The sequence below is a fragment of the Copidosoma floridanum genome, unplaced genomic scaffold (assembly GCF_036245765.1).
Source record: "Copidosoma floridanum isolate Cflo_tuat_1 unplaced genomic scaffold, Cflo_Japanese_pri ptg000006l, whole genome shotgun sequence".
NCBI classification, from domain to species: Eukaryota; Metazoa; Arthropoda; class Insecta; order Hymenoptera; family Encyrtidae; genus Copidosoma; species Copidosoma floridanum.
This window is the reverse complement of record NW_028321883.1, coordinates 27,667,816-27,691,196: the sequence shown is the minus strand read 5'-3', so window position 1 is coordinate 27,691,196 and position 23,381 is coordinate 27,667,816. Positions and strand designations below refer to the sequence as shown.

The 23,381-nt window shown below is 45.0% G+C and overlaps 2 protein-coding genes across 2 annotated transcripts; both read right to left on the bottom strand.

Moving 5' to 3' along the window:
• Positions 1–9,803: 9,803 nt before the first annotated feature.
• LOC106647206 (juvenile hormone epoxide hydrolase 1-like) lies at positions 9,804–17,417 on the bottom strand. The gene is made up of 8 exons (XM_014363502.3): positions 17,158–17,417; positions 14,400–14,511; positions 13,797–13,989; positions 11,607–11,845; positions 11,130–11,245; positions 10,811–11,010; positions 10,262–10,496; positions 9,804–10,059 (listed from the first exon to the last, which is right to left on the bottom strand). The coding sequence occupies exons 1-8, from the start codon at positions 17,214–17,216 to the stop codon at positions 9,804–9,806; spliced, it is 1,410 nt and encodes a 469-aa protein (XP_014218988.3). The 5' UTR covers positions 17,217–17,417.
• A 2,303-nt stretch (positions 17,418–19,720) lies between these two features.
• On the bottom strand, positions 19,721–23,162 carry LOC149375638 (juvenile hormone epoxide hydrolase 1-like). Its single transcript, XM_089598433.1, has 6 exons — positions 22,849–23,162; positions 22,107–22,299; positions 21,343–21,697; positions 21,062–21,258; positions 20,067–20,301; positions 19,721–19,992 (listed from the first exon to the last, which is right to left on the bottom strand). The coding sequence occupies exons 1-6, from the start codon at positions 23,026–23,028 to the stop codon at positions 19,761–19,763; spliced, it is 1,392 nt and encodes a 463-aa protein (XP_089454559.1). The 5' UTR covers positions 23,029–23,162; the 3' UTR covers positions 19,721–19,760.
• Positions 23,163–23,381: the final 219 nt, after the last annotated feature.

Below are 23,381 nucleotides of genomic sequence, written 5' to 3'. Positions count from 1 at the left end.
TCTCGCTTTTTTTGCGCCCCTCGTCTCTCTCTCTCTCGAGTGTAAGTCCGTCGTTGTAATTCGTGTTCCTTTTTTCTTAAAGAGTGCATATATGTAGTGAGTCCTCTCTCGGTCCCAACCGGTTCGCCGTGCATGGTTGTGGTGATGGCTCATCCTTCGAGTATACACATACATACGCAAGTCCTCCTCGAGTCGTCCCCCTTTGCACGCCTATGTATACGTGCATACGCTGCCGCGCCACGGAAATCCTCCAGTTTTTTTCTTCTCTTCTCGACTTTTTTTTTTTTTTTTATTTCCTCCCCGACTCTCGAGTATACATACACGCGTACACCAAAATCTTTCTTCTTCCCCTTTCACGTATATACTCAAGTATTCACGTTTCATTGTGCAGGGGTTATTTCTTCTTCTCTTTTCTTTTTTGGTCCGCTCGGCGACCTGTTTTTTGGCCGATAAATTCATCCGCCCCGTCCCTTTGGCCCCCACCTGATGGCTACATTTTACATACAAACCGGTACGTGCACTCTTAAGTAATAATATACCGTCGTTGTTTGTTGATTCGTGTAGGGTGTACCATTCAATCATTGATGATAAACCTGGTGTCCATCATTCATCGGCGTGATGACGAGTAATGGACCAAGCGCGTTTATAAAGTGTCTTATCGGCCACGCTACCGTGTGATTGAGCCTGATGAATAACACGATGCAGGTAGCGTATACGTTACAAACGGTGGAAAAATGAAAATGGATTTGAACCCGTATTTTGGAGCCAATCGGCTGAAAATTCAACTCGGCGTAATGGTAAAATAGTTGCCGTTCGCGCAGCCCAATCAAGTTTAAACAATACTTCCCCCCCCCCGCCACGCTAAGCAGCACTTACTTGATTAATTAAAATCCACGTTGCAACGAATACGCATGTACACATGGAGATACGACACCTCGGGAACGGCCAATAAAACACACATGAACAATGCTCACGGCATACAGTAGAGAGACTGAGGAGGGCACACCATCAGTTTACGTGCAGGACAGCAGAGGCAAATGATTTAATTAAAGGCACCCCCCCCCCCAGTTTAAGTATACATATCTTACCGAACAATAAATCTCTCGGGGGGGGGGGGGGGGAAGCGGCATTCCGACCGAGCTCTGCCGCACTTCTGTATACACGTACCTATACTAACAAAAGTACTTACACCTCGCTCCCAGGCTCCTCTCTTTTTATCATCTCGTTGGATGCGCGTGTGTAAATATGTCATGTTCGGAGGTGTAGGGGTTCGTTGCGCCTCCGCTTATCGGATCGGTAGATCGTCAGTCTGGTGTTGTATTCTTTCGCGGCTTTGTAGCGAAAGTATATATATGATAGTCCAACTGAGAAATCAAGCTGCCTCACGCATGGTTAACTCGAATGAAAAAAAAAAAACAATCCCCAACTTGGGTTGAGCTTGATATCTGTACATACGTGTACATGGGGGTGGAAAAAAAGGTGCACACCTACTTTTCGTTCGAAACAAAGTTTCGAGAGGATTGGGTGGTGCCTGTACGTGTAACGGATCACGTGACGTCACTTTTGTACATGGCGTGCGTGAAATTCCCAAATAGTGGAAAAACCCAACCGACCGACAAAGCCGAACGAGATAAAAACCTCAGGCAAACCGGGTATCGCGTGCGTCGCGCGGTAGAACATATACGTATACACGCGACTCGCGGGCCTCTGTATATGGTCTCTCTCCTTTCCTAGTTTCCGTGTCCATTTCGCGTTTTCATACATGTGTGTGGACACACGTGCCACCAAGAGGGGGCAGGTGAAATTACGGCTCGGCTAAATTCGTCGTTTGCTCTCGGGCTTTCTTTCTTTCTTTTTTTTTTTTTTTTTTTTTTTGCGGTGAGTTGGTACCTATATACCTACGGTCTAGTTAGTCGAAAGACATGTATACGTGACGCTTTTCTTCATCCGAGGAGGTATAACGAGCTCCAACCGTGGCCGAAAGCCATCTCGTCGAGTCACATTTATCCTCCCCGCGAGGTCATTTTATCTCGAAAAATCATTGCCCCGCACTCCTCCATCAAAAGTATATATGAGCTATAAAAAAAAATATTATTTTTTTTTGTTTTTATAAAAGGCCGGTCAGCGCATCCCAATACGGGCGATTAGGATTCAATCAAGCGGCGGCGGCAACCCGTACTTTTTACACGACAGGCGAGCTACTATACGTAAAAAATGGAAAAAAAAAAAAATTTGTACACGAATCTACATTGACGAGCGCACATGTTAAGATGGCGCAACTGTGCCCGTACAATGTATTCGATGACCATTTTTTATACCCCAAGTAAGATAAGTTGAATCTTGTACGGATAGTGAGCGTAGAACTTTATTTTTTTTTTTTTTTTTTTTTTTTTTTTTCTTTAAATGTATTTGTATCAAACGTGGTAGCGAGCCAGCGGACAAGTGGATCAATTTACTCGCCCGTTGCGAGGCGTGATTGGGAGTCAAGGTTAAACAAGCGCCGATTAAAGGCCGTACACACGTCCCGCCGTGCGTGTATTATATACACTGCTCGTCTTGTCGAGTTACCGTTAACGAGCACTTGCGGCTGATTTTCGGTCCTATCGCCCGATTTTTGTACGATTTATTATTGTACCAAATCCTCGCTCTCCCCATCAATCGACACCTATCAAATACATAAAGTGAACGGAAGATTAACGCGTTTGCTGATGTGTCTCCTCGTAATTATATTATACACCCCACTTTTTCTTTTTCTTTTTTTTTCTTTTTAATCAAGACGCATCAACTGACAGGTATATGTACTACGGGTGCACATATAATCTGCGCCACGGTAGCTTCACCGAGAAAATCAATCATCATCAGTGCGGGGGGAACGATTTTATTTTCTGCCGAGCTCGAGCGATTTCCTCTTTTCCAGCCGCACCGAGAGAGAAGAAGCAGCGCTTTGGACAGAAGAGCATAACGGAAGTTGATGTGTGGCCGCGTCGTTAAACGAGTCCTCTCTTTCCGAGGTCTGCTGGTCTTGCCTCATAAAAATAATGAAAGAGGAGGAGGAAGAACAAGAGGGAAGAAAAAATATGCACGTTGGAAGAGAAGCAAGAAGGCGTCCCTTTTTGCCCCGCGGCACGCGAGGTAATAAAAGTACATACATTATACCCTGCAGGGAGGACCTTTTTTTACCAGCGCACCATCGAGACATGCAGCCCCGAAGAGCGATGGGACGCGTCGCGGGAGCCACTTGATGAAGCAATAACTCCTCGATCGTATAGATGCAAAAAAAAAAAAAACATCTTGCGGTATGATTTACCAAGCGGCGAATCGGCAATGGGGACTTGATTGTATCATTGTATACGGCGGTTATTGTCAACAAGACGCTTATCGCCATTCGCAACAGTCACACCCGCGCTGTGATCGCATATACTTATACCCATCGCCATGGGAACATCTTTAAAATGCAGCCGCGGCTCGCCTCTTACGTGAAAAAGAATAATTGCCCGTGAGCTTAGAGTGCAGGTATATATATATATGTATACACCTCGGTATGCGCACACACGGCACCTATGTCACACGTATATGTATGGGTACGTTCATTATAAATATGTATACAGCGAGGTTACATCAGAGTAGAGCGAGTCCCAACATTGTTTGTCTACGTGTACTCACGTGTTAGTATGGATGTAAAATGTTCCACGTGTGCGCTGCTCTCGGGAGAGGAAAAAAAAAAAAAAAAAAGAAATAGTACATACGTATGATGGCAAAGGTAAAGACTGTAGAAGGAGCCATATATTGTGTAGAAACGTACAGGGAAAAGAGCACGCGAGTGTACGAGCGTGAGAGTCTTGCTGCTCGGCGATCGGTAATGGAAAAAGAAAACGTGAAAAGTTTTACTTATGGATCGTCACGTATGGGGTTTTTATTCCGAAAGTTGCGAGGGAAAGTAAAAGTTGTTTACGATGGTTGTTGCTATTTTTTTTCGGTTGAACTGGTTTTTTGTTGTGGAAAAAGTTTCAATGAGTGATCAATTAATGAATTAAAGTTACATCCGTGAAAAATAATTTTTCTTCAAGTAGAATTTTTTATATAGGTGTATGATGGGGCCACGGAGAACCCCATGTATACATGCGATGAAAATGAAATAAGTGTTGCGTATATAATAATCTTTTATGATAGAAGCGTTTTCCAAAAATTGTGAATATTTAGTATTTTTTTAAAGAAAAGTGACATTTCGAAATATGTAGATAACGACTTCGTAACATGTGGAATCATTTTTTTTCCTAATACGATTTGTCATTAGAAACTAATTAACCAAAGGTGAGAATTCGAAAATTACACGTATTGATAACAGTTTATTATTAAATAATTATATCAGTACAAATTTTCGGAATTTTTACATTCCGTAAGTTCCTGTTTCATTTACATCATCCGATTATGTTTCTGTGAAACTGTTGACCATATATTTAGTTGACCAAATATGAAAAGTTTGATTTTCAAAAAAATATTCCAATGATCTGCTAAAGATTAACAAATGAATTTCTTGAGAAACAGCAATCACCAATAATCCATAATAATCGATAAATCAAAGTGATGCCAGTAAAGGGAGATCGGTAATGTAACAGTAGCTGCTGGTAGTTTCTCTGCATTGATATTTCGTGCAATTCTTAATTATCCCATACTACTTTGATAAAGCAAAAAAAGTAATGTTTCCGTATGATTTCATCATTGCTACAAGACTTGTATAAAAAGTTAGTTGTTTTATCGTTGATTTAGTTATTACTGCACTGAAATACCTCTGCAACAAAGATATCTGGCATATTTTTTGTTTTCGACGTAAAAATTAGTAGAGCCAATCAATAAAAACGCGCCCAAGTAAAAATATATCAAATGTTTAAAAAAATCCACACCAAAACACAAGCGTAAGTCGGTACGTGGTAATCGGTGACGGGGACGACGATCCCACACCGCTTGTTTTCACAACACGGCAAACCCGATCGCAGCCACGCGCTGCAGCCACTGCTCGATTGTGTATAAGCGTGTACTACAAAGATGCCATAAACTCAGCCTAAAACGCGAGGTGAGCCGATAGTAAATAGGTATACATGTATATACGGGCGTGATGAAATGTTTTACGATATTTTAGGTACGTGCTCAAAACAAAAACGTATCATAAATCGCTCTTATTCGGTACAGTTTGATCTTTCGGTATACATCAATACCATACTTGTAGCTTCTTTTTTTGTTTATGATAATCAAAACAAGATGAAAGTACGGCGTATACAAATATATTGCCAGAATGCCATTTTTGTCCGCCGATTGTGGCCAAATACATATTTATGAATCGACACAAGGTTTATTATTACAGTTAGGTGCGCCTCTCTCTCAGATCTCGGTCCACTTAGGACACTCAATTTCCAAGGTTGATGTTGTAGACGCCGTACCAAAGTGACACCGGCTAAAACACATCAATAATTTCGATAGTCATGCCTATTCATAGCAATCCTCGGGGGAAAAAAAAAATCCTAGACCCGCGTGTATAGCGTCGATCTTTTGCGCAACGCATCGCGCAAAACGACAATGGCACCCGAGAGTCGAAAGCTTCGATCGCAACTGCCAGTAAATGGCACACACACACCGTACACATGTGACACACGCATAGAATAATAAAATCGAGAAAGGGAGGAGGAAGTGTGCATGGGGACAACACTCACTTGTCGGTTGTAGCCGCTGTGCTCGACGACGTGCCCGGCAGCTCGTTGTACACGTCGGCGTGAGTGACGATCGTCGAATCTCTCATCCTTGCGCTTCGGGCTGGCCCCCCTCTGTCCGCCAATTATATACCCACTTGCGCTTGTTACATGTGATGCGTGACCCCGATGTATATAGTTGTTTACAGGTGCCGGTCCTCCCACGTTGTTGTTGTTCGGATTCACTGCGCGCACATCGTTACGCGATCGGCAGCGCGGACGGGCCAAGTTTCCCGGCACTCGGCACGCTCGGATCCATTTGATGAAAAGAAAGGAAAAAAAAAGAAGAAAAGTCCAAAGTTTTCGAGAGGACTCTCGGTTTGGAAATCCAATCGGGCACGGGAAAACTACTTCGGGGGGCAAGTTTACTGCACTTTCATTCGAACTCTCGGCGCACCTCTCCCCGTGCTGATCCAACTTTGGAGATCGGCAACATGTGTGTCCTTTGACGCGATCGCGCGCGCGAACGAGAAAAACGAAAAATCGATGATCGAAAAAAACGACACAAGCACAGTAGGTATGAGTAATTCAATTGAACGGGCAATCGGTAGGTCTGCCTGTAGCGGAATTAGTGGCGCTCGTGAAACATGGATATCGTTAAGTATTAGGTAGCATACGTCGAGCGTCCTCGAGAGTCACTGCAGAACTCGGCGTCGAGTCGGCAACTCTCGGGGGGGGGGGGGCCCACCGACCGTAAAGTATATACGTATACACGTGATATCTCTTCTCTCTCTTTCTCGCCGTTGTCGTCGTAGCCGCGCTTTTACTCTCTGCCCCGTTGTCGTCGCAGCTTATTCTCTCTCGGAATCGCGCTATACACGACAACGGTATACATATGTTGGAGCACTTTGTACATATATATTACACCCACTTGTGCATACAGCCCAGGTGATGGTATTTTATGCGCGCGCACCTCAGTTTGAACGATTGTTTTATTGTTTCGAGCTTTAATTCTAACTTTCGATTTTTCGGGAGACGAAAGTATAACCCACGAACAATATATACTATCCGCTGTATAGGGTTGTGGTGATAAACTTGGGCCGACGTGACGAGATCATTTTAAGGTACCTTGGAGTCATTTATAAAAAAAAGAATCTTTGCAACAGATTTTTTAAAAGACTCTATATAATCTAAAATTGAAAATGCGTGAGATGAGGTTTCGAGTGTCAAGAAATTTCTTGACGAGTGCATCTTTCCTGAAAAAATCTAAATTGAATCAACGAAGGAATTAAAAGTTTCATCAAACGGAAATGCGACAAGATTTTGCAGGCGGGCGTGGCTCTTGATCCGAGATAACAGAATTCCATCATTTCTCGGGTTCTCCGCGTTAATCGCACCAAAAGGGCCCATATATATACTCATGGTTTTAAACGACGCTCACCGGAGCCCGAGGAAAACGAGAGAATAATTCCCACCGCCTTTACGAAAATTGTGTTATAATAGGTATATGTAAACCCCCCCCCCAACAAGTGCCATACCCTCTTTGTTCCTCCTCGCGCATTCGTATCATTCAGATTTCTGACAATGGCTCGCTCTCTTCCCCCGTCGCCTAAAGTTTCGGCCCTTGGAGCCAACTGCGGCTCTCCCGACTTTTGCCCTTTCGGAAGCCACGCGTACGTACACCGCGGCTACGTATACCCCGGCCCCATTAACCAAGTCGCTCTTCTTCGCACCTGGTTTGTTTCCCTCCCCCCCCCCTCATTTTTTTTCTTCTGTGGGTCGCCAAAGTTCGAGTAAGCGACTTTTTTTGCGCGAAAGTTTGTTTTTTTCACCGCCTCCGACCCCGGAAGTAGGGCTCGCGACAAAAGTTCGGGGGATGCGCGCCTCTTTTTTTCCATCCCCCCTACCTCCCGAGTGCCCTTTTTTTTTCGGCACGGCCGAGGCGAGAAGTTTTTCATGAATTCTTATGACGGTGTAATTACAGCGCGGCCCTCGCGGCTACGGGGTATTATAAAAAGAGCCCCTCCCCCTCCCCCAGGGGTATGTCGTTAGAATGCGTTTTTGTTGTTTATACGCTACAGTTGTAATTGGGATGCTTTTACTTTTATTTTTTTTTCCCCTCAAGACAACACGGATTTGTTTTTTTTTTTTTTACCCTACGCGGACAAAGTGCAACATACACCGCTGGACCGAAAAAGTAGTCAGCGAAAAAGAGGGTCATTTTTATGGGCGCGGGGGGAGGGAGGATTCAATATCTCGGAAGGGTCCGCGTATATGTACGTTTTCGGCTGGGGGGGGGGGGGGGCGCGAAAATTCCTTGGCTCCTTTCGCGATGTCACGGCGATAATCCCCGGGGTGCAAGATCCGTTTATGCTAGCGCGCACGTGTGTACAGGGAGCTGCTGCTCCCGAGGCGGAGGAGGGGGGGAGCTTTTGTTCGCCAACTTGGGGGCACCGGTGACGACGCGCACTGGTGCACTCGGAAGGGTGGCTTTCTGCGCAATAAATTCTGGACCTTTTGTTTTCAGCAGCACGAGCTTCCGGGCTCCTCTTATTTCCCCCCCCCATCCCCACCCCTATACTACTCCTCCTGCGAGCTCGTTGTTTTGAATTTTCATATACGTGCGCAGGTTGTACACACTCACTCGCCGGGAAAAACTCGACCCTGTAAATAACCGCGTGGGCCGGATTTTGGCTTTAATTTATGCAGTTTTGGGGAAATCGTGCACATTGTTTTTTTTTTTTTTTTTTTTTTCAACCCCTTATACAAAAGAGGCAAATATGGGAAACGTTTCGAAAAAGGGAAGAGCACCGATTTATTTGATAAACGGACGCTTTTCCCGGGAAAAGGAGAAAAACCCCGTGCGATAAATCAACGTTGTTTTAATGAAAAATCAACAGCAGCGAATCGAGGATCGTGTAAATGTTTTCTTGTAAATATTCATGATGGCTCGTATTTGCGCGAAAACACGTATGGCTGTGTAAACGAATACGCCCGCGGATGATAAACAATTTCGAAAAAAGTCAACGCGATAAAAAAAAAAAAACCCCAGAGCTCGAAAAACATTAAAAATCAATGTACCATATCGACATCGGTATATATATAGACACAGAGAGAGAGAGAACAAAGCTCACCGTACACCAGCCAGCTTCGGGTGTTTGGCGGGCGAGCGGTGCACCAGGCGCGCGTCACCCTATACACTCCTTCGTCGCTCTAACGAGACCCCCACCATACACTGCACGTACAGTTCACAACATATCACTCGTTATACCTGTAATGTACACTTGGGGGGGGGGTCAAAAAAAGTAATGACTCAGCGCCGCTCGATGTAATTACGTTATACTTGCCCCCGTGATTTTGCGCCTGTCTGCACGCGCGGACGTAAACAATATATATTGTATTACTCGAGGTTTTTTATTTTCTTATTCGGTCTTTCACCATCGTCATACTTGGTACACCCAATTAGCGACGTTGGATAAACCAACAGTGGGGATCCCTTTTTTTAAAAACCAGCTTATATTATACTGATTCTCCCGCGGACACTACCAATATGTACTCGAAGCTCAATGAAATCGAACACGTAGGTAGCTTGAATGGATACATGTGTAGGGTTTGCACCACGTACATTTCGAGAACGGCTCGTGTACACATCCGTCGAGTTATTCAACAGCCACTGGCAAGATGTAGAGAGCATCGAATGGGAGGGGGGGGGAGGATATCGGTCTTCGCCGCGAATAGATTTGGCTCTTTTAATTTGCTCCCTCGTCGGGACGAAACGTGTAAAACTTTAACCGATGTGCGAGGAAAAAGGAAACCTAGCCCCATGTCCATCGATGAGCCAAAAGTAAAGAAGAAAGAGAGGAAGGAGAAAACGAGATTTATTATTCATATTTATTATACCTCACGGTACGACAGCAAATAATGTACAATAGTCACACGTAATGCCCAATGGTAAAAACAATCAAGAAATTTGTACGGGCGTATAAAAAAATACAACCACCAGCAACAACACACCATCGTCATTAGCGCGTGTAGGTACAACGCGTCGCTGTTACAGCTCGAGGAGGAAGCACCTCCTCCTCCCTCGTCCTCCTGTTTCTTGCGGCCGAGTCTCAGCCAGGATCACGTCCTCTTTCCAGCGGCCTCGAGCTGTTCCAGGACGCGCTGCTTGCCGGCCAGCTGCTGCTCGAGCTTGTGGACGAAGCTCCAGACGTCGTCGGCCAATAGCTCCGGCTCCTCGAAGGCGGCAAAGTGACCGCCGCGGGCCGGGTGGGTGAATTGGACGAGGTTGCGGTACCGGTCGCGCAGTATCGTCTCCGACTGGTACATCAGCTCGTGCGGGAAGGCCGAGCACCCGTACGGCACGTCGATCGGAAATCTATAGGAAAAAAAAGCCACATGGTCACCGCGGGGAAAAGGGGGGCTTTTCATCCGCGTACAAATTCAAAGGATAGGGGACGTGCCCAATGTGTGTACGGGTTATACGTGCAGGTGAAGAAAAGCTTTAAACGAGCGCGTGAATGGACGGGGAAGCAAAAAAAAAGGGGGGGGTGGTAGGAGGTATGTAGTTATATACTGACGCGTCGAGGCCGAGGTCCCGATTGGGCTTGATAAAGTTCTCGGCGTAGAGCCGCTGGCTGGTCGCGATGGAGCTCGTGATCCAGTAGAGCATGAGATTGTCTATCAGCTCGTCGAGCGTGAACTTCTCGAGGAGGCCGCCGTCCTCCCGGAACCTGTAATCCGGGTTCGTCCACGTGCTGAACTTTTCGAGGATGTACGCCGCCAATCCCGCCGGCGAGTCCGTCAAGGCTGCCCCTGTTTGCAATCACGTATACATGGAGTCACGCATCATCATCGCTTACACCACTATTTGTGTGTATCAATATATGATTACGAGGTAATACCGTGATGATACACAACTGCATCTTATTATGCTGATGTCACCATTTGGCATGGACGATTATTTTTAGCTTTTATTCGTCTCAAGGACGATTTAAAAAAAAGAAAAAAAAACTCGCTCCTGTATACCATTCATCGCGTGTGATGCAGATGAAGAGGGAAGTTGCAAAAACCGTGCAATCCGAAAGAGTTGTTTGAAAAAAAAAAAAAAAAAAAGTGTATATACTGACCAACGGTATCTGGCTTGGTGGCTTGCAAATGGAAGTAGCCGGACTCCTCGACGATCCGGCTCATGTGGTGGGACAGTGGGTACATCTTCGAGTAGTGTTCGCTATCGACCACCAACGAGGGAACGTAAGCCCCGACGAAGGTCAACAGGTGGGCCTTGAAGTTGTTGACGACGCACAAGTTAGAGTGCGTCCCTATGACGCTGGGCGTTCATTCGACAAACAATCGATCGATCGTGAAAATTGTTATTTTATTTTGTTTCTATCTTTCGTCAAAAAACGAGTTTCCACGCGTGAGCGTATAATATGCATGTATGTATACCTTTCGGGAAACAGGGCGGAGATGTGCGAGACTATGGCCGCGCCCCAATCACCGCCTTGCAGGTAGAACCTCTCGAAGCCCAGTCTCTTCATCAAATTTTTAAACATCACGGCCATCTACGGGTGAAACGCCGATCGCATAAATTACAAATTGTACGGTAAAGGTAAAAAATCGGTTAACGCGAGAAAGCCCGGCCATGTACATATAATTATCCTCGGAACGCGTTAATATAAGTGGGACATGGCTGGGAGATAAAAGTCGATCTCTCGGCAATCGGGCACGCGTTGCATTATTTTTCCGGAAAATCCATCAAACGACCGACAAATCCAGCCGCGAACGCGTAGAAACTTTCTCTCTCGTATAATATATATCCTCTGCAGCTGGAATACATGCACGGAAAGCGGGCGCGTGAGTTCCGCTCTAAAAACCTCTACGTATACGTATATGAGAATAAACGAGAGGAAGCGTCCCCATCACCTGTGGCGTGCCTAAGCCGGGCTTAGCGGCGGCCGTTGAGAAACCGTAGCCGGGTAGCGACGGCGCCACGACCTCGAACACAAAGTCCTCGTCCGACCTAACGGTCGTCAGCATCGGGATGATCTTCTGGAACTCGACGACCGAGCCCGGCCACCCGTGCAGGAGCAGCATTGGCAGTACGCGCACTTTGCGCTCCTTTGGCAGCGTTGGCTTCACGTGGTAAAAGTGCACGTCGAGACCTGCGACACAACAAATCACGCGACCTCGTCACCACTGGTGTCATTACGTTATTCTAAATGGTCCCTTCACACACAAGTGATACGAATGAGGTAATAGGTATAATCTTTCATCTCGTAGATTTCATTCATTGTTGGTGAATTTTCGCAAAAAATCGTCGATCCCCCGCGGATAGGGTGGTAGCCCTACAAGCACATCCTTTTTTCGTCTCTTCCCGATAAAGGAATAAAAGCTCCAATGCACAGCTACCGGGGGGTTTTTATCCATTGACGGGGAGCGACGGCGATCCTTAAAATTCAAATCGAATAACTACTCTGCCGATCGATCGCCCGGAGGGGGCGAAACGGCCACAGTCTTCCCCGCGCGCCGCAGCAGCTTTCGGCCGATTCAATTTTAATTTGAATGCGCAGGGGCCTGCATCTTATTACCCTATAAAGTATTTTGCTATATGCTGCTGTGCACAAGAGGGGTAGAGCTAGCTACATGGCCGATCGATCGCTGAATGTACATTCCGGTCGAGGCATTTACAGTTTGATGTACACGCACCACTGCCCTATTCGCAGCCGATGATGCTGATACTATTTTTTTTTTTCTCTCTTTCTCATCTGAAAAATATAAATCCATGCCGATGGAATTTTCGAAATTACGTTCCCCCCCCCCCTCCAGATGCTTTCGCCGTTTGGGCTTATATTGCATTCTTCGCTCGGGCTTCCTCGTGTTATCGCACCCGTATATTTATATACACCGGCATCGTCGTCATCTCCGTTATTGCGAGATTTTTCAACCATCGCGTCCGTACGGGTCGGATATTACTTACACAGCGAGGACTTTAAGGAGGCTTGGGCGATTTTGAATTAAATGCTGGCTAGGTCTGAAATTCAGAGATTATATAGATAAAGTTTGCTAGATTTTTTTAGGAAAACAAAATAGGTAGGTCAACACATTTATTTTCGAGAAAATCGCTTGTGAAAATTCGTCATTTTAACACGCAACCTTACGGAACCCGAAATTCAATAGACTACCGTACCGCAATAAAAAGCTGTGGGCCCACACATTAAATTGGTACATGTACTTGAAAGTATAAAGAATCTATTATTTAAAAAAAAAAATAGGATCAACACGTTAAATTTTGAGAAAATAGCGAGGAAAACATCGAACATGAGAATTGTTTTGTTCAGGTACTGTAAGTGCGCATGCGCTGTACATTCATAAACATACAAGCATGAAAATTTAAGTCTAACACAAGTATAGGTATATAATAGCAGATGAGAGCAAGAGAGTACAGTGTTGTCAGCTTTATCGTGGCAGGGCCGTCATCTTTACACAAGGTACCTTGGAAAAACTAATAAATTTTTTAATATCGATTTTCCGAATGACTTTTCCGCGTTTTATTGCTATTTTGTTCACACATGTGTATAATCAAAATGATTATAAAAAAAATATTACAAAGAATCATTTGTATGACAAGTACCCCACAGGGGCCCCTCAATAGATACGACACCAAACGCCCAAGCCTCCTTAATATTTCACATTTTTCCAGCGACGATGGTAAATCGAAAAGAAAGAAAAAAAAAAAAAAGGTAAATAAAGTACGATGATGATAGCGCGTGTACGTGTTGATTTTTCCCCGGTGGGTGTAATATCGATCCCTGCTCTCTCGTGACTCCCGTCAGCTCGACTTATCGCGTAAAATATTGTAAAAAAAAAAAAAAAACAATGAAAGAAAAGTAATATCGATCGATGCGTCGCTTTTTTGTACGTATCCAGCGATACGAAAGACTGACAATGAGCACTGATAAAAAGAGCCTCACAGCCGTTCGATACGAAGCCCCCTCGGCTCGCTTTTATTTCTTCGGGAGGCATGCGGATAAATCACGACCGTAAATCAAAACTCGAGTCCATCGGAGCGGGCTTTCGTCGATATTTCTCGTAATAAAAAAAAAGGGCGCTCACCTTGAATCTTCGTGATGAACTGTGGGTACCTGTTGAGCAGAGCCTGGCGCTTGCTCCAGTCGTAGTCGTGTCTCCAGTACTTGAGTACGGTTTTCAGGTATGTCGAGGAGATGCCGTACGTCCAGGCTGCGCCTTCCAAAGGCTCGGCCAGCAATCGCGTCTTGTCCAGCCTATCGTTCAGGTCGTCTATCACCTGGGCATTTAATCGCGTTACCCCTAATTTTCAACATTATCGCGGACAAGCTCGTTCCTTATACCAATAAATCGGCAATGGAAACGAAAGAGAAATATTTAACGCCCAGTTGCGTCGCGAAAATGCAAAAGAGAGAGAGAGATACGGTCACGCGGAGGCGCTAAATTTTACTTTGGCCGATTACAATGTAAATGTATACGCACCCGCACTCGGAGTCCGCAAATACATGCAAATTCAAACAAATGGTCCCTCGTATAATTCAACCCGCCCCCCCTCCTCCAATGTATAATATTTAAAGATAATATAGGTGTACATTCAATGCGCGGTGAGCTGTGCAGCGTATATATATGTGTATAATTATACATGTGTCGTAAATATGCATGAGGTGGTGAAATATTGCACGAGTGTACCTTTTTGGAAACGTCGATTTTGAATGGTTTGACGTCTTTGGGATCGGTTACCGGCTTGCCCGGGCCCCAGTACACATCCGTCAGCTTCGGCACCTCCGATGACCCTTGATATCTAAAAAAACAACATACATTGCCTTGCGTCACACTTTTGATTTGCAACGCCAACATGTTTTGTTCGTCGCTATCGTCGTACGTTGCGTTATTTTTTGTTTTTTCATCAAACTGTCTTAACAATTATCAGTAAAAGTGTAGGAAACCTGCCACGGAAAAACACATTTCGACTTGTCGGGAATTGATGTATTTGTTGTTTTTGCGTTAATCCAGTGATAACCGTGTGCTAATTGAACGCTTTGGGTGTTGGGGAGGAGAAAAAAAAACTTTGTTCCCTATACACGTAAGATAAAAAAAAAAAAAAAAAAATGGGAACGAAAGGCAGACGCGGAATGTGCGGTATTTGTTGGAAACGCGGCTCATGGGGAGCCCTTTATTCCGGACGATCGTGGCAACAAACGTGTTTCGTTATTGTCCTGCTCCATTGTTAGGGGAGTACAATCGCAACACTGCAGGCCACCCTAGGGCCACGCCGATTTTCAACGATCTTTTTTTTTTTTTTTTCGTACCTCCAACAGCTCGTTTGATTCAATCAACAAAGGAAGAAACAAGTTTCAAAAATACTGCGAGCTAATTTTCGCGCTCTGAACGATTTCGCGTTCACTTGAATATATTATATACTTTTAATTATATACTTTTTATTTTTATTTATTTTCAAAATCCATTAGGGGTAAAAAATTTCTCTTCGATGTGCATATATATTTCATACTTCCACTTTTACATACATACTTTACGATTTTAGCGCGGAGTGTCGCTCGAGAGCGCATTAAATGTTTGATGGGACTCTCTAATCGTTGCCGACTTTTTCAGGTCCAAACGAGCTTGTAGGGTATATTTTACGTATATACACACTGCGAGGAGATATAGGGGAGATATACCTAAAATTAAATCGTAATATTCGTGCCGTAGTTGCGAATATCGCGACCAAGTTTTAATTAGTATACACGCGACGCCGCACCTGCTTACACCCACATGTATACACGTAAGCGCGAAAGGGAGGCGATAATATTGTCTCAATTAAAGTTTTGGGCATCGCTGCCGGGGGAAAGGCCCCGGCTAATTTCCAACAAATTGCAACCACCCCATTGATTTATTCGCTCGAGGCAATTGAATTTTCGTACAATTTTGTCCCGTGCACATATTATATAAGTGCTACGTGTAGTTATACAAAGGGTGGGACGACATTATGGGCATTTTCATTGCGCCGTGCAAACGTTCGCGGTGAGAAGGTATACGATGTTATCCGAGGACCGGAGGGAAGTTATACAAACTCGACCGAACGGCTGCTAACTCGCGCTAACAACAACATCACCCGCCTCGCGAGTTCACCGCCTCCAATGGAGCACAATACATCAGGTGTACTTGTACTCACTAATTTTTTTTTTCCCGATAGAATCAAATGTTATCTTATCCATCGACTACGAGGTTGACGTTGTAACCAAGATTTAGTATTTTTGTAGGTGAGGCACGCGTGAGACGCGGATAATTTTATTGGGGCGAAAAATGCGATGAAAGTCAAGAGGAGGAGGAGGAGGAGGTCGGTAGAGGGGGGCTAGCTCTCTTGAAAGCTTTTTAGCTAAGTGATTTGATTTCGGCTGAGCCGGAAAAGCTCATGGCGTCCCGAGAGCGCGCGTTTGCCCCCTTGTTGTTATCATCATCATCTACTTCATTATTATTGTTATTATTATGCATAGCTTGATGTGCATTAAACTTGGAACGCGCGATGGGGAAAGAACGTATTAAAGAAAAAAAAAAGGTGCAAACTCTGGCTCTCGCTGATACTTTCATGAGCTCCGGCGCGAGCTGAAAGTGAGGTGAAAATTAAAGCAAGCAGGAAAGAAGAAAAAAAAAAAAAAAAAAAGGAGAGTCAAAAAAATCGAAAGCTTTTAAGAAGTTGGAGCTCGCTGAGAGTAATTGACGTTTAAATCGGGAGCTTTTTACCCCATGCCCCCTTTTGTTTCGGCTGTCGCGTGTATACGCCTTTTAATGTCGACGTCGCTGTATCGGCGCAAACATCCCCGTGGCATTAGTACACATAGTTTGGATGCACGTGCATACGTAACGTGTGCGAGATCGCGTCTTTTCTCTCCCCCGGGCAGCGTTCCATATACATCTCACCGTTAAAATTACGGCACTTTGAAAATTGCGTTCCCCCCCTCCTCTATGCGCGACATTTTTATATTTGCCCCCGTGCATCTTTGCGATATTGCGCGATAAATCTAGAGCGCGCCCGTGGATTTGTACCTCCTATTACGTGTTTGTACCAACAAAATTTCACCCTACCCGTTTATATTTGTATGTTTACCAGTGAATTCTCAAATTTCTCCCTCAGTCATTAAGCTTAAATCGACTCTCAACCACATAATCATCTTACAACTTAACAATAGCAAAATCTCCTTTCCCCCGTTGTAGGAGCAATACAATCCTGGATATGTTTTCAAACGGATGAAACATTCTATTTTTAAATCTTGGAGTAATTTTTCGGTACCACAGCTGTATCGGCTAAGTACACCGACTGCTCCCCAAGGCCCAAGTTCTCGGTCACGTACACTCACTTGTTATCTACGTATATATCTACACTCAAGTGGTAGCAAAAACAGGAAAACTTTTGCATATCGAGAGGCAGAAAAAAAAAAAAACAACGTACCTTAAATGCCAGCCAATAGCCAACACGGCCAGAAGAAAAACAGCCGCTGCCTTGAGCATTTTATGTTTTTTTTTTTTTTTTTTCTTCCACTAGTATTTGTACAATATCATAAAAATCGGAGTCCGGTATGCAAATAAAAACCTGATGCACTATTAGTTGTAAAATGTATAAATTGAAAATATAACGCGCGAGTTTCGTTGGCCCGGCACCTACTGATGAAAACACTCTCTACTTGGCTACTACGAGTTACCGGCTCGACGTGCCAGCCGCGACTGAATAGCCAGACCCAGACGCAGAACCGGCCGGATAGGAGCGAGCGCACAAACATATACACCTATACCCGTCATGCCCCTTCCGACAGTTGGTGGGTGGTGTGCGCGTCGGCTTCCACATATACACAGGAGCAAAACTCCGTACATATAGATAAGCATGGAAGTACTTATGTGTATTATACGCGGTGGATGGATGCACCTACATGAGCACCTATAGAAAAGTCGTTCTTTTTCTCCATCTCTTTTACATGCTGGCGTGAACATCATTCGAAGACGAACCGAGTGGGCTCCCCTCGTCATTCCTGTTTTTTTTTTTTTTTTTTTTTTTTTCTCCTCCACCACCTCCGACTCTTCGTAAGCGCATAGATTCGAGAGAAGCCCATTTGACGGTGTATGGGCCGAGCGAGATGAACGCGTAGATTTTTCCTCTTCTTTCAAAGGAGAGAGAGTGGAGCTTGCATCTATTGAAAAAAAAAATACCTGCGCTACGCCGGCGTGACACTGCGTAAAATGAAAAAGAGAACAAAACTCCAACTCCGTGCCCTGCGTTCGCCTCATTATCGACTTGGCCTTCCGCGATTACGCCCATACATGTGTAATACCTCAGATGTGTGCGTTTAACGCATACGTACGTTCCCTTTGTTTTTTTTTTTCTTTTCGATTCTACATGGGTATAATATGTATATTCGTTTCGTAGCACCGGACGGTCGAAACAATGCGCGAATCGATTATTATTTTCATTTTAAACCGATTTCCCCGGTCAGCGGCGGTTTTAAAACGTACTCGTGATGTGATTAGTTTATTCGAATCCCGATGACGACGGACAATGAACGCGAAAGGATTTCTGGAAAAAACGAGAGCGAAGGGGAAGTTAACGCGCGACGAGAGTTAATTGCCCCCCCCCTGATACTCCTCCATTGTTGACGAATTAAACATTTACAGGGGCACAGAGCAGGGATGTTGGATCGATAGACGGCGTTTGGCCCTTTGTGTGTATACATGGGCCATTCCGGTGGAACGTACTGGCAGGTCACGCCGCGAAAGGAACATTTTTCGAATGAAAAAAAAAAAAAAAAAAAAAAAAAAAATGATTTGCCTTCTCTTTAAGACAGTGCACTGCGACGGCAACGTCATCGCAAGTGTATCTCGCAACTTTTTCATTCATTTGTATCGGCCGTTGCAAAGCTTCGACGGAACGGCCCGTGTGGCGTAAGCTTCCGAGTTTCGTCGAGGTGCAATAAACCGAAACACTAATTAAGCGCTCATTGATACGAGAGAACCGCTGCCGGCAATCGACATTCGATAGCTTCCTTTTTTTTCCCCTCCCCACCCACCTTCCACGAGTTCCCGGTGTTTATTATTTCCTTTCCCATCGAGCTCTCGACGACCCGATCAGAGCCCCGTCGAGTAAAATTCGCGGCGGCAAACACGCATGTACGGCTCACACGTGCTCTCTTGTTTTTATTTATAACGATTATTACTTCACGGGTAATGTATAATAGCCCCCCCCCCCCTTCGATATAGGTAATATACACGCCGATTGTGATTCGATTTTAAGTATATTCGAGCACACAATATACCTGTAGAGTTGAAATGCCCCGAAACGAAAGCTTGCCTCGTGCATATGTTTGCAGCGGCAACAGCCTACAGTGTTTATTTGTTTACCAGCCCGCGTTAATGTACGAACGCACCCGTGTTTGTGTTAACAGTTGGGTAATTTTCCCGTCCCATTAGGAGCTTAATGAACTCGGCAAGTTTATTATTACAACATCGCGGCTGAGGGGGAGAAAGAGCCCCCGAGGGTAGGTATACACATGCATATGCATAGTATCTTTCTTGTCGTTACTTTTGATGCAACGCGCGAAATTACGCTCTCCCCGGCAATTTGCACGCAAACCGAGATAAAGGTGCCGCAGTGTCTTGAAAAAAAAAAAAAAAAACAGAGTCGGCGCGTCGGTAAAAATGGCCATTACGTGATTCGCCGCGCTCATTGGATGACGGGCAGTTTTAGTAGCTTAGATTGCCGTTCAAGGTCGGAGTGCAGATACTCGGCCTTTTTTTTCCCTTCAATTTCAATAATGGACTCGTTTTTAATGCACACCAGCAGGAAAATCTTTTAATTGACGGTATATCCCGTGCTTACATTGCAAAAATAAAACTTCCCTCTCTCAAGTACAACCAACAAACACATATAATATTATGTACTCGTACTGGTATTTATTTCTTTTGGTCCACAATCAACAAAAATGACATGGGCGGTTGAAGCTTTTTTCCATGAAGCGAGAGTCAAGCGAGCGAAATCTCCCTCGAAATGGCCCATACGACCGCGTTTCACGATCCCTTCTTCTTCCGTTGGTCCGTCTTCGAGTCGCGCATCTCGCGCACCGACGCCCAAATGTCATCGGCCAGCAGCTGGGGCTCCTCGAGGGCCGCAAAGTGACCGCCTCGCGGCATCCTCGTCACGCGAACCAGGTTGGCGAAGCGGTCGCGCAGGAAAGTCGCCGACTGGAATATTATCTCGTTGGGGAATTGCGCGCAGGCCGATGCCACGGTCACCGGAACGCTGTTGGACCACCGTAATTACATCGGGTACATTTATGTAAGTAGATGTTATATATACTCTGAGCAAACACTCGCCTGTCCATTTTGTACCCGAAGCCGTGTTTGTTGAACGTCTCGGCGTAGATGCGGAACGAGCTCGTGGCCTTGTTCGGCGCCCAGTAGAGCATTACGTTGTCCAGTAGCTCGTCCATCGTGAATTTTTCGAGCAAGTTACCGTCGTCTCGGAACTTGTTTTCGTACTTGGTCGCGGTCGAGAACTTTTCCAGGATGTAGGCAGCCAAACCTGCCGGCGAGTCGCTCACTCCGACCCCTAAGTAGTTTAGTTGAAACATTTTTTTTTTTTCACGTGCATCAGGATACGTAACTCTTTTGTGTTTAAAATAAGCTTACAGAAAACACATGATGATTGCAATTGATTCATACCTATTGTTATCTCAGAATATTTTTTTTTTTTTAGATTCATAACATTAATTTGTACGCGTCTCTTTGTTGTAACCATATTGCACGTAAGTACACCCTTACAATGTGGAGTGTAAATTTCTTTTTCTTATTGACAGAAACCAAATTTTTTTTTTTTTTTTATACATTTTAGCGATTTGGAATCAATATTGAACTTCCTCCGATATCAAAAAAATCTACAAACTTCATCTCAAATCCACCTCTGCAAAATATCAATTTTCAACGTGACGTAAATAAAAAATTTGATTTAATGATACCATTTTAATGCAAAGGTACAATATGCAAAAAATATTCAGACAACAATCCCATTGAACTCAAAAATTGATTGACGCGCTAAACAGTTAAAAGTTGTACAATTAAAGTTCCACAGCAGTCGAAAAAAGAAACTTTGTGAAATATTTATCAGCGTGCAATTTGATATTATATCTACACGTATACAATCGAAAAAACGAAAAACTACACTCGCGCAAAACGCAATACAGAGTTGCAGTTATCGAAGCAGCAGAAGAATATAAGCGTAAAGCATACAGAAGCTCTCCCGACGAAACGAAGAAAAAAAAAAAACCATCAGCCCAAGCACGAATAATGTGTCATGTATGTACGGTATATACCGAGTGTGTCGGGTTTGGTGGCCTGCTCGTGTAGGTAACCGGTCTCCTCCAGCCACTGCGACAACACCTTGCTCAGCGGGTACATCATCTGGCGCTCGTCCTCCGGCAGTAACGAAGGCACCAGCCCGTAAGCCGCTATCCTCAGCCAAGTCCACGGGGACAGACTCCCGCACATGTTCGAGTGCATTCCCAGCACGCTGCGGTATTAACGAGTTCTTTCACCCTTGCAACTGATTTTTTTTTTTTTTTTTTCCCCCATCAAATGTATTTAAAGTACTCACTGTTGGGGATACATCGAGGCGAGATTGGCTGTTAATACGGCGCCCCAGTCGCCGCCTTGGACGTAAAACTGCTCGAAGCCGAGCCTGAGCATGAGGTTCTTGAGTAGGTGGGCCATTTCGACGGCGCCGAGGCCGGCCTTGGCAGCTGCGTCCGAGTAACCAAAGCCGGGCAGGGAAGGCGCTACGACCTCGAACACAAAGTCCTCGTCCGACCTAACGGTCGTCAGCATCGGGATGATCTTCTGGAACTCGACGACCGAGCCCGGCCACCCGTGCAACAACAACAGCGGTATCGTCTCGATTTTGCGGCCCCTTGCCGGTTGGGGCTTCGCGTGGATAAAGTGCACGTCGAGACCTGTTGGAACGATGAGAAGATACATTGAGCTAAACGATTTTATCATTGTATCGATTTTTTGGTTTTTTGTATTGTTTCCCATCGATTTTCCCCCTCGCAAATTCATTCGAGTGCCACATCGTAGGTTCGAGAAAAATCTTGGCTTCGAGAATTTGGTAGGTCACAAACGATTTTTCCGAGACAACTCGTGGTTGTGACGTAGCAAACATAGGCTGTGTCCATATACTCACGTGCGCGCTTGTGAGTACACGAAGGAACCAAAACCGTTAAGCGCAGGCATCGATCCACGCGTATCCTCGATGCACTCGTGAAACGAAAGACGACCGAAATATCGCTACCGATTTTATCAAGATTAAATTGAAAGAATCGGTATGGTTGCGTAACAGAGTTCGAAAAGCAAGATACATACCTTGGACGTTGGTTACAAATTGGGGGTGACGATTGAGAAGCGCTTCACGTTTCTTGAAGTCGTACTTGTTGAGCCAATGCTCGACGACAGTGGACACATACTCGCCGCTCGTACCGTACGTCCAGCCCACGTCCTCCAACGGTGGCTGCAGTTTGCGAGTGTTTTTCAAACGCTGCCGCAGATCGTCTATCATCTGCAGCAATGGGACGTGTTGTATGAAAGACATGTTTGTCTCGTTCGTAGTATGTGGTTACTTTAACGCGTGCGAGGCCCCATTGCCTTTGTGTGGCTCTAGCATACGCTTCATTATGGATGGACGTTTTTTTTTTTTTGGTCGCTCACCGCTAATTGTTATTTTACGCGCGCGTATGGTAAAATTGATGAGACGTTTTTTTTCCAACGGAACGACCTTTATTTTTTTCAGGTGTTTTTGAACTTGTTGCCTTTACTACATGCGATACATTTACAATAAGAAAAGATCTACCGAGTAAATCGACGTTGTCATCAGCTTGGGTACACGTGTAGGACATTCATACCAAACGTAAACAGATCGATGGTCGATTTCTTTTCGTAACACAATAAACGAATGAATCAAATGCCAAGGGCAATACCATACAAAGAAAAGATACTTTCTGAAGTCGATTTTAGCTGCATTTCGAGAGGATCGGTTTATTTGTGCGACAATTTTTTTCGTAATAACGTTTCTAAGCGGTTGGAAATTGAAAAAGGAAAAAGGTCTCACCTCCTTGGAAAAGCTGATTTTGAAGGGTCGCACGCTCTCGTCCGGCTGACTGGGTTCGTCGCCTGGTCCCCAGTAAACGTCCTGCAATTGCGGCGGCAGCTGTGCCGTGGGTTTGAAGTACATCGCGGTGCCCGCCACGACGGCTATCCCAAGGGCCATCATTTTCAGCAGCAGCCCCATTCCGTTCCTCCAATTTTTATGACTTTGATCTTGGAAAACGAGACGCGCCACGGAAAATCGGTTGAGATCGGTATGGGTGCAGCACGTACGCGAGAAGAAGAAGAAGAGCAGCAGGACAGAGTCTCGAGGTCGCGCGAAAATTTCACCGTTACTGAGGCGCACCGCGCGATCGCCGAGACTCTTATAACACTGTACGCGACTGTACGTGTGTCGTGCCCGATTGACCGTTCGTGTGTGTACTGGCTCGTCAGCGATTTTTACCTGTGTGAGTGTGGATGCATTTGCCATTTCCTCTTCCTTCTGCCTCCCATCTCTTTCTCGCTTTAAAATTATACATACATCCATACGAGGGA